The sequence below is a fragment of the Pectinophora gossypiella genome, chromosome Z (assembly GCF_024362695.1).
Source record: "Pectinophora gossypiella chromosome Z, ilPecGoss1.1, whole genome shotgun sequence".
NCBI lineage: Eukaryota > Metazoa > Arthropoda > Insecta > Lepidoptera > Gelechiidae > Pectinophora > Pectinophora gossypiella.
In genome coordinates, this window is record NC_065433.1 from 25,640,743 (window position 1) to 25,652,944 (window position 12,202).

Here is a 12,202-nt window from a genome sequence, read left to right on the forward strand (position 1 = left end):
TATGAAGTGATGAAATGAAAGATTATAATTACATTGAAAAAATATTTATTTTATTTTGTGAATTTCTACACAAATATAAACCTATGAATTAAAATGTTAAAAACTCGACACAATTTGGTAACTTAGAAATAAATAAATAATCTTACATAGCAAGTTTTTATAGTACATACTAATTTACTATAATGATCCACGCCACATACCCAAAAAATATAAATGGTGCTATCGAAACCTACGCGATATTTACCTGCTTCGCCGCAGTCGGGTAAAAATATAATTTCTCTTTATTTTGAACAGAATAATAATGGTTGGAAAATGTGTTGTACCTGGGTGTAATAATAAGGGTCATTATTATTTTTTATTTTTTTTTTGGCTTAAATCCATAAAGGTTATACGAAGAAGATTTTCAATAGCAGCATCTATAATTTTATTAAGGAACGAGGCCTGGGTCACACCTCGTTGATACCTTATTCTATTTTTTTAATACAAAATAATATGTATATAAACAGTTATAGTCGTTTAACAATTTAGTCATATTCTCCGATTTCGCTAGTCTCCGATTTATCTACAGGGTGTTGGTGACACTGTACCGAATACTGCGGGGATGATTCAGCTCATGATTCTGTGTCAAAATTTCCTTATCAAGTGGACATTTCTGTCGCAAAATTTATGTTTTTTTTAAATTATTTTCAAATCCATCCTTTGCGTTGGAAACCTCCACTGGATTAGAATCCTGAACTGAATCATCCCCCTCAGTATTCGGTACGGTATCAGTAACACTTTGTATATTTTAGCGCTAAAAGACAGTATAACAATTAGGATACATTTAATAATTTAGATACAATTTGAATCTTATGAAAATAAATATCAGATCTATTTACAATTTCACTAAAAGTGCACTTTGACTAGTGCGGGGTTTTCTGCGACAGCATGTTATTTGCATGTTAAAATAAAAAGGAAATTTTCGTCATGTGAACGACTGTGTTGTATACAAGGAAACGTTCTCCATGCTTCTGCCATTACATTATATATTTTTGAATAATGTATGATTATGATATGTAGCCTGGAAAGTCCCTCAGTTATCGACTATTGTATGTTGTAAACACATCAAGTTTCATAACAAATCTACACAACACAACTATTGAAAAATGTCAAATGATGAGTTGGCGCCATTTTTGTAAGAATTCTCCCGCCATTTTATCATACGCGATGTTTTGACATCGCGACATGAGGTCATTTTAGAAAAGTTCTTGTTTCGTTTGTGACTTCGCCTGGATTTTATCTATTTATATAAAAAGAAATCAATTGCTGAATTGCTGCATTTTGTTTTAATGTTCACTTTCTAGCACAACCGTTAACAAGGTATTTGTATCGGCTACATTATTATTACTGCATGCATTTTACAATAAAAATAAAACGTATTCAGGCGTTATTATTATCATTGTATTATTAACAAACTCAATATAGGCCGAACGTAGAGGTTACGACAGTAATAATATAACGTAAGATTTTTAAACCAATATCGATTTCATTATCCATAGATTATGAATACAAATACTTAGGTAGCAACTTCATCCAATGGAACTCACCAGATTCTACGTATTGTAGGCACTAACCTCAACAACTGCAAACTAAGAGCCTTCACACTTTACACCAGAGATCACATTTTGCACATTTGTAATTTTCTGGACCTCCACCATTCCGAAAATGTCCTTATAACCGCCGTCTTGTAGGACGATCTTGTAGTGGTCTGAGGAAGGCACGGGGGCATTGGGCTTCGCGTGGTCGCGCTTAAAATGCCGGCTTAGATGGCTAGTCTGTGTAAACTTACGGTCGCATATCTTGCATTGGTATTTCTTTTCGCCTGAAATGATAGAATAATATTACAGTGGATTGATATCTCAATTGGTAATTCATTTTGTATCTTTATACATACAAACAGAATCGAGAGAAAGAAGAGAAAAAGAAGAAGGGGACAATGAAAAAAACGAAGAACAGAGGGGGAAGTTCATCTGCCTTCCCCATTTGGGATATAGCCGTGAGCTTATGTCATGAGTTAACCCACCTGTATGCACGACCTTGTGTTGTTTGAGGGCGGAGGAAGTGTAGAAGGTCTTGCCACATTCGCAGTGGTAGTCCCTCTGGCCCTTGTGTCTCTTCAGATGCACGTTGTAAGCGCTGCACGTCACGAAGCCTCGCTGGCACTCCTTACATTTATACCTGCAATATACCTCTACTTATTAATTGTCAATTCTGTCTGGCCTACATACATTTTATTTAAGGTTACAGATTTAAAACTAGTGTCGTCTGTTGTTAATACTTTTCGGAGTGCAAGAAAGAAGTAAGTCTGGTAAGTCGGCTCATTGGTTGCGCAACCAACTAGACACAAGAGTGTTAGCTGTATACATTTCGTTAGTGGCTCGACCGTGGTTGCGCCACCATGGAGTCTAGTGAGATAGGGTCCTTAAGGCACGGACGGAGCTCTATAATGGCCCCGAACCCTGCAGACACATCATAATTTTATTTTGCTTTACCGAAAGGAAAGGGACGGATGATTGACATTGATTGATTGATTATGGTTAGGTATATTTTTAGTATATATGGATTATATTAAATTGAGTATTTATTAATATATGTACGTATAGTATAGAATATTTATTATATTAACTTTAGTTTTACTTTTAGGTATTTATTTATTTATTTTTTGTTGCACCATCCCGCATCCAAGTTGTAAATGTTTGTCTCCTTTTGTTGGTTGCCTGGAAGAAATTGCTCTAGAGCAATAAGGCCGCCCAAATTGTACTGTATTCATGTGTTATGTCTGATTGTTGAAATTTTAGTTCTGTGCAATAAAGTATATTTGATTTGATTTGATTGACAACTGTTAATTTTATAATGAATGAATAACCGGGCTGAATCCTTGATGATCAATGAATCCTTGGGGGAGGCCTATGCCCAGCAGTGCGCGTCGTACGGCTGATGATGATGAATAACCGGGCATATAAAATAGTCTTCACGCTCATATGCAACCGTTTGACGTCTGCTGTCAACTTTATTAAAAATAAATTTTGGAAGGGTTTTTTAAATGTCTGCGTAAAATTGAGTTTTGTTCCTTAAATTTTGTGCCTGTCGATTTTCCATCCCTTTTTCAGCGGATAAGAAAATACCATAAACAGGTATAACTTCAAATAAAATTAGTAGGTGTGTACAGGTATGACCACCATTATATACACATATTGAAAAAAAACCTGTAAAAAATAATAATGTTTCCATACCTGATTTCCTTATTGTGTATCCGAACATGTATGTTGAGATTGCCTGAGGTCGCGAAGGTCTTCGTACACAGGTGACAGGAGTACGGCTTCTCCCCGTTGTGAATCCGTTGGTGGACCTTCAGGTCTGCTTTTATGGGGAATCCTGGATTTGATAAATATTATAAAAGCTAAAATAAGAAATGCGACTGTCCTTTGTTTGGTAAGGACTTTTCAGGCTTGAATCACCTGATTGTCCGAAAAAGTAAGATGATTCCGTGCTTCGGAGGGCACGTTAAGTCGTTGGTCCCGGCTATTAGCCGTAAAAACACCTCCACCAACCCGCATTTTTTTTGCCCCAGCAGTGGGATGTATATAGGCTGTTTATGTTATGTTAAGGTCATACTTGTATAATTTCCCTTCATTGATTTGAGAGGGCAAGGCGCACAATAATATTTTACTAAGCTCAATGCTTGTATACCGAAAATGACCCCACTGAACCCTGATTTAGTGGCTGAAGCAAATATCAAAAAATGTGGAATTTATAGATTTATTAATATCACAATCATTTGTAACATGGCAGTTACCAAATAATCAGATGTGGGTAACTGTCATATTACAACATGACAGTTACCATATAATCATGTGGGTAACTGTCATATTACAACATGACAGTTACCATATAATCATGTGGGAAACTGTCATATTACAACATTACAGTTACCATATAATCATGTGGGTAACTGTCATATTACAACATGACAGTTACCATATAATCATGTGGGTAACTGTCATATTACAACATTACAGTTACCATATAATCATGTGGGTAACTGTCATATTACAACATGACAGTTACCATATAATCATTTGGGTAACTGTCATATTACAACATGACAGTTACCATATAATCATGTGGGTAACTGTCATATGACAATTGTTTATCACTTTTACCACCATCATAACCATGTGGTTACAAACAGTTACAAGAAAAAATGGTAAGAAAAATAGATATATTGTTTAAAACCAAACTGACCTTTTCCACAATCCTGGCAGAGGAATGGTTTGTCACCTTTATGTCGCTTCATGTGTATGGAGAGCTGAGCGCTCTGCACAAATGTCTTGAAGCAAATGTCGCAACTGTACAGTTTCTCACCTGTTAACATAAATATTACTTGTAAACCGTGCGAATGAAATATACACCATGCGCCCTGGGCTTCCATACTAACGACATATCCGGTTAATTTGCAAAAGTTATACAGAAATAGCTTTACTTTATTGGTACCGGAATCTCCTAGTTAATCTAGCCTAAAGGGATGGCAAAAAGTTGTCACTTGAGTATTTGTGTGATATTCTCATCAGTGATTTACCAAACCAGTCTAGTAAAAATTAAATAATACCTCTAACAGTCTATGTGGTCCAGTGATTGAGCATTGGGCTCACGATCCGGAGGACCCGGGTTCAAATCCCAGTGGGGGAATATCACAAAAATCACGTTATGATGCCTTGTTTGGTTAGGTTAGGATACTACAGGCTGACTACAAATAAATGATAAGTCTGACCACCTGATTGTCTGAAAGTAAGATGATCCGTGCGTCGGAAGGCACCTTAAGCCTTTGGTGCCAATTACTACTTACTGATGTGAGTAATCGTTACATGAGAGATACCAGGGTTGATGAGATTGGTAATTCACCTCACAAACCACGCAATAGAAGGAGAAGAATAGTACCTGTATGCATCCTAATGTGGTTGACGAGTCCAGTGCGACGACTAAACTGTTTGGGACAGTATTCACAGTGGTACGGAGTCTCTCCGGTATGTACCTTCTTATGCTGGAAGAGGGCGCTGTGTCCTCTGTGAAACAAGAATAATAAACTTTTAAGTATTTTCGCAGATTGCGTTACTTTTAAGTTTTTGCAAATTGTGTAGAATAAACATGACCCTTCTTCACAAAAGAAGATAAAAAAATGTGTGGTGCTTTTTTATCCTATAATAATATTAGCATAACAATAAAATAAAAATGACATTTACCTAAAAGAAGCAGGACAGTCGGCGCACTTGTAAGGCCGAAGGTCCGTGTGGCAAATCTTGTGTGCTTTCAAATTGCTCTTGGTACTGAGAAACTTGCCGCAAATATCACATTGATGAGGCAGCTTGCTCTCTGGCAGTGGAGGTACTTCACCCTCCATCAATACTAAAACAAGCACACTCGAATTAGATTTACTAAAAAAACCCTTAGTATAGTTAACAGACTACTTATAGTCTGTCAATTGATTGTTGATTATCCAGGAAAAAAAAATAGGTATAAAACCAAAAACAATTAAAAATTGTATTTATAACCTCTTTTCTTTCGTCCCCTTTTCTTTTTGGGCTTGATGTCATCCTCTGCCCTCTCATCATCATATGTACCTGCAAAAAGGTTTCATTGTTAAAACTAAGGACCTGTTTCACAATACCTGTAAAGTGTTAGTTTAATAAATAATAACAGTACCTTCAGAATTCTTCTGTAATTTAATATCATGCAATAGATTGTCATCTTCTGCATCCCAGCAGCTGTCATCTTCATCAATGTAACCTGGTTCTAAAATAAAAGTCACTACATTAAAAAAAATACAGGACATAGATCATACATATACATATACGCAAACAGCTTGAGTCCTATATGTCCCACTGCTGGGCATATGCATCCCCTCATTAAACTGGAGTTGGTATGGAGATTACTCCACCCGGCTGCTCCACTGCGGGTTGGTAGAGGGCACAAATCATACAATACTAATGATACAAGGCATCAGTGTACTACTAACTTTACATAAGATCACTAAATCTTTTAAGGGGCAATGTATACATTTCTACAATAAGATTCCCATTGACATTCAGAATTCCTCTAAAACTGCCATGTATGGTTACAGCAGTGACTAAGAGATTTTTTTTGCAGCCTAATATCTAATAATATTGTACTGTAATAATGTGCTTAACTAGATAATTTATAGTAATTTCGTTTAATAATTTTATTGTACATGAGAATATGACTGAATGTGCTGAGCGATAAATAAAAATACCACATTTACATCAATAAAATATGTTTCATTTTATAGTATTCTGAGGAAGTGCATAATAATATTAATAGCAATAAAAAAGTTTATATCTGACAAATTAATACAATCATTGAATACATACCAAGTTTAACATCCCTGAAATCTTTATGATCTGTTTCTAGTATAGAGTCAAGGAATCTCTGATCTTCTACTATTTGGTCAAATTTCTGATTGTCAACATTCTGGTAGTTTCCATCTGCAGGGATGTCAATGCAAATTTTTTCATCAGTTTCATCTTTCACTTTGGAATCTTCTACTTCAATAGTTGTAGCTGTTTCTTGCTGTTTGTTTTCAAGGAAAGATCGTAGTTTTTTCTCACTCTCTTCACATTGGACATTGAAGGCGTATACTTTTTTCAGTACTCGGCAACATTCCTTACAAATGCTTCTTGGAAGTCCATCACCAAGGGATGGCTGAGAGACAAACAAACAATGTAGTAATAGTGGCAAACTTTGAGGATATACAGTAAATGCGAGTGCGATTAATTCATTGGTACGTTTTAAAACTCACCTTTAGTTTTGTACAACTAGATAACATATCTGAATATAAGGCTTGTTTTTTAACATAATAATAGGTAAAAATATCGTATTTTTGTTTGTGAGATTCAAGGCAGATTCGACAAACTTTTGTGAAGTCCATAATGTACATGGATATCTGAATGCGTTCTAAGATATCACAAGTTTGTTTAAATTTATATTTTATTATTTATTTTTGTCAAATTACTTGTGTAATATTCAATTTACATTTATTTTGAAGATTGCCTACTCGCTTGCCTGACATTGTTCATGAGATGTCATTGGCGTTTGGTTTTATTCAATTATTGTAGTTTGTAGCAAAACGCAAATGATGATGCCTAGTTGTGACATGATGGGAAATATTTGGGAAATATAAATACCGGTTTTTTTTTAAATAATCGAAATTCGACATTTGGAATCGATTTACTGCTAATCGCCTTTGAACCTGAATCAACCGTCTCTGCAACCAAGTTAAAGTGCAGCGCAACCCTCAGAACAATAACTAAAGCATAGAAGGAAGGCTAAAATAAGAATTCAGAAACTATAAACCGGCTCTCTTCTAGCTTACGACACAAACTATGAGTGAGAAAAGGACAAATGATTCGCTCTTTGCTTCATTTTTTCCGAGGTTGTCACAACATGAAATGTCATTTGGACCTATTGGACTCATTTTAACTCGGCCAAATACATAGTAACATACATAAGAAGATTTTACTTATATTTACCGAACTATTTGACACGGTCGCGTCAACTGTGTTTACGAGTGTCTTGTGTTCAGATTGTTTTAAGTGATAATTTAACAATATTTTTCCAAATAAATGGAAAGAAACTTTTATTTATATCAAATAATTGAGTGTCTCGACTGTGTGACATTATGTCTTGTGTGGTATGGGGCTGCAGCTCACATTCAGGAAGAAAAGAAAATAGCCAACAACTTCTGTCGTTTCATCGGTAAGTTTTTTGTAATTTTCTAGTGAAATGTGGACTGCTGAACAATTTTAGGAAAGTAATATGTTTTGCTGAATAGATTTGTAGCATAAAATATTTGAGATATCCATTATATTATACGTTTCATCGATGAATACGGAATTGATTTGAGGTTATGTTGATTGTCCATAGTGATGTACTAAAATTATCGATACTTTTAATTTTTAGATTTCCTGTAGACGATAACAAAGAGAAAGAATGGATAATTCGCATTAATAGACGAAATTGGATTCCAAATAAGTACAGCCGTATTTGCTCGAAACATTTTACTGCGGATTCATTTATGTGTGTTCCTAATTCAAAGTGGAGGCGTCTTCGAGACGATGCTATTCCTACATTGAACATTATAGATCAGACAGATGAAATGGTGTTTAAATTTAAATTTCAGCCTAGCCTGCATCATCTCACTGCTGGATAGATAGATAAGATATTTGTATCATGTTATCACAACACGTTTATACTATCTATCATTCAACTACATATTATTATGTACTTAATAAACTTAATATATATACTAAGTCTGTAGTTGTTTTATGTCTAAACAATTATGAGTTGTACACGTTTTATATAAGTAAATTATTATTATCTTTGATTTCAGATATTAAATCCAAAAGTGTCGACTGGATTTACATGAAAAGGTATATCAAATAATTTTCTTTTTTTATATTTTTAACATGATATACATATATAGAGTGTATAATTCAACCAGCTGCACAATGCACTTAAATCAGATATATTTTACTTTTATTTTTATAGATTATTTTGTACATATACTATTTTAACCTCAGAATAATAACTAAAGCATAGAAGGAAGGCTAAAATAAGAATTCAGAAACTATAAACCGGCTCTCTTCTAGCTTACGACACAAACTATGAGTGAGAAAAGGACAAATGATTCGCTCTTTGCTTCATTTTTTCCGAGGTTGTCACAACATGAAATGTCATTTGGACCTATTGGACTCATTTTAACTCGGCCAAATACATAGTAACATACATAAGAAGATTTTACTTATATTTACCGAACTATTTGACACGGTCGCGTCAACTGTGTTTACGAGTGTCTTGTGTTCAGATTGTTTTAAGTGATAATTTAACAATATTTTTCCAAATAAATGGAAAGAAACTTTTATTTATATCAAATAATTGAGTGTCTCGACTGTGTGACATTATGTCTTGTGTGGTATGGGGCTGCAGCTCACATTCAGGAAGAAAAGAAAATAGCCAACAACTTCTGTCGTTTCATCGGTAAGTTTTTTGTAATTTTCTAGTGAAATGTGAACTGCTGAACAATTTTAGGAAAGTAATATGTTTTGCTGAATAGATTTGTAGCATAAAATATTTGAGATATCCATTATATTATACGTTTCATCGATGAATACGGAATTGATTTGAGGTTATGTTGATTGTCCATAGTGATGTACTAAAATTATCGATACTTTTAATTTTTTGATTTCCTGTAGACGATAACAAAGAGAAAGAATGGATAATTCGCATTAATAGACGAAATTGGATTCCAAATAAGTACAGCCGTATTTGCTCGAAACATTTTACTGCGGATTCATTTATGTGTGTTCCTAATTCAAAGTGGAGGCGTCTTCGAGACGATGCTATTCCTACATTGAACATTATAGATCAGACAGATGAAATGGTGTTTAAATTTAAATTTCAGCCTAGCCTGCATCATCTCACTGCTGGATAGATAGATAAGATATTTGTATCATGTTATCACAACACGTTTATACTATCTATCATTCAACTACATATTATTATGTACTTAATAAACTTAGTATATATACTAAGTCTGTAGTTGTTTTATGTCTAAACAATTATGAGTTGTACACGTTTTATATAAGTAAATTATTATTATCTTTGATTTCAGATATTAAATCCAAAAGTGTCGACTGGATTTACATGAAAAGGTATATCAAATAATTTTCTTTTTTTATATTTTTAACATGATATACATATATAGAGTGTATAATTCAACCAGCTGCACAATGCACTTAAATCAGATATATTTTACTTTTATTTTTATAGATTATTTTGTACATATACTATTTTAACATTATTATTAAACTTTATTTCAGTCAGTTCAAGAAGACGAGATGAAAAATTTAAAAGAAAAGCTGAACAAGTCCCGCCTCAAGATCAAACGACTTAATGAAAAAAAAAAAAACAATGTGACAGGGTGTCACAAAGACAGTTTCTAAGCAAATTGACACTGTTTAGAAATTAATAAATTTGTATTTATTGTAAATATAATGTACATAATTAATAACGTGTGAAATAAATACTTGCTAATGAACAGATTTACGATCTAATTTATATTTCATTTTACCTCCTTTTCTTATTTACTCCTACTCCAACACTCCAGGTTGATACGAACTGCGCCCAATAAAGAATGTAATGAATGTTATAGATTTGTGTAAGCGACTTATTGGCGACTTAGATAAATCTTGACTAAACCTTCCTTTACAAATACAAATATACTTTATTGCACACAACATACAATACTTACAAGTTTTGCACGAAAGATACAGTACACCACCTACCTACCTTTTACTTTCCCTTTCTGTTCTCTTATGAATACTTGTATGCCGTATTTTTTTAAGTATAATGCTATATCTAGTAGGTACGAGTATGGTAATCCTAGTATTGAAACAGCTTGTAGCCCTAGTAAAGACCGCCATTTTATGTTTACAGAGTGGCACGTTTTTTCTGTAGGTATTTCCAGTCCATACTCTTTTCTATGTCTATGGCGTGACCCCATCGGGCCTCTTACCGTCTGTGCGGCTTAGACCCGGCGGCGGCGGTTCCAATTTGCACGGCACGTCGATCGACACCAGTGCACGGCGGATGACATCATAAATAAATTCGAATATTACAAAATACTTACCGATGAAACGATAACAGTTGGCTATTTTCTTTCCTTCCTGAATGTGAGCTGCAGCTCCAAACTAATATAAACCAGACAATATAATCCAAAAATGGTTAGATACTTACCTATCAGAGACAGAGTCTCCTTTCATCAAGAAGAAGATAATTGCATCCTACAAAAAGAAATCTTGTAAAAAAAATTTATCGACATTAATTGTAAGTAAATTTAATTTTATCGACATATTACTAAAGTGAAACCCAACACTAGGCAATGAAAAACTTGTGACAACCTACGAAATTACGAAACAATTTTTGTATATGCGTCTTTGTCTAACATTACGCCGGTTCCGTAAGATAAAGTAGAGCAGAATTATAGAGTTCTGTTGCTATTTTAGCCTTCCTTCTATGCTTTAGTTATTGTTCTGAGATTTTAACGTTATTATTAAACTTTATTTCAGTCAGTTCAAGAAGACGAGATGAAAAATTTAAAAGAAAAGCTGAACAAGTCCCGCCTCAAGATCAAACGACTTAATGAAAAAAAAAAAAACAATGTGACAGGGTGTCACAAAGACAGTTTCTAAGCAAATTGACACTGTTTAGAAATTAATAAATTTGTATTTATTGTAAATATAATGTACATAATTAATAACGTGTGAAATAAATACTTGCTAATGAACAGATTTATGATCTAATTTATATTTCATTTTACCTCCTTTTCTTATTTACTCCTACTCCAACACTCCAGGTTGATACGAACTGCGCCCAATAAAGAATGTAATGAATGTTATAGATTTGTGTAAGCGACTTAGATAAATCTTGACTAAACCTTCCTTTACAAATATACTTTATTGCACACAACATACAATACTTACAAGTTTTGCACGAAAGATACAGTACACCACCTACCTACCTTTTACTTTCCCTTTCTGTTCTCTTATGAATACTTGTATGCCGTATTTTTTTAAGTATAATGCTATATCTAGTAGGTACGAGTATGGTAATCCTAGTATTGAAACAGCTTGTAGCCCTAGTAAAGACCGCCATTTTATGTTTACAGAGTGGCACGTTTTTTCTGTAGGTATTTCCAGTCCATACTCTTTTCTATGTCTATGGCGTGACCCCATCGGGCCTCTTACCGTCTGTGCGGCTTAGACCCGGCGGCGGCGGTTCCAATTTGCACGGCACGTCGATCGACACCAGTGCACGGCGGATGACATCATAAATAAATTCGAATATTACAAAATACTTACCGATGAAACGATAACAGTTGGCTATTTTCTTTCCTTCCTGAATGTGAGCTGCAGCTCCAAACTAATATAAACCAGACAATATAATCCAAAAATGGTTAGATACTTACCTATCAGAGACAGAGTCTCCTTTCATCAAGAAGAAGATAATTGCATCCTACAAAAAGAAATCTTGTAAAAAAAATTTATCGACATTAATTGTAAGTAAATTTAATTTTATCGACATATTACTA

General features: G+C 34.2%; 1 protein-coding gene across 1 annotated transcript; it reads right to left on the minus strand.

Annotated features, from left to right (window-relative positions):
* Positions 1–28: 28 nt before the first annotated feature.
* On the minus strand, positions 29–7,152 carry LOC126380331 (zinc finger protein 73-like). The gene is made up of 10 exons (XM_050029676.1): positions 6,854–7,152; positions 6,426–6,756; positions 5,740–5,829; positions 5,589–5,657; positions 5,280–5,442; positions 4,978–5,102; positions 4,285–4,404; positions 3,273–3,414; positions 2,063–2,217; positions 29–1,861 (listed from the first exon to the last, which is right to left on the minus strand). The coding sequence occupies exons 1-10, from the start codon at positions 6,989–6,991 to the stop codon at positions 1,629–1,631; spliced, it is 1,566 nt and encodes a 521-aa protein (XP_049885633.1). The 5' UTR covers positions 6,992–7,152; the 3' UTR covers positions 29–1,628.
* Between the last annotated feature and the right edge of the window lie 5,050 nt (positions 7,153–12,202).

Excerpts from the sequence above, each read along its gene's own strand:
- LOC126380331 (XM_050029676.1), bottom strand. The coding sequence starts at position 6,991 with ATGTACATTATGGACTTCACAAAAGTTTGTCGAATCTGCCTTGAATCT. Across the intron at positions 2,218-3,272 it reads ATACACAATAAGGAAATCAG|GTATAAATGTAAGGAGTGCC; the intron begins GTATGGAAACAT and ends GGTATATTGCAG. Across the intron at positions 1,862-2,062 it reads ACACAAGGTCGTGCATACAG|GCGAAAAGAAATACCAATGC; the intron begins GTGGGTTAACTC and ends CTATCATTTCAG.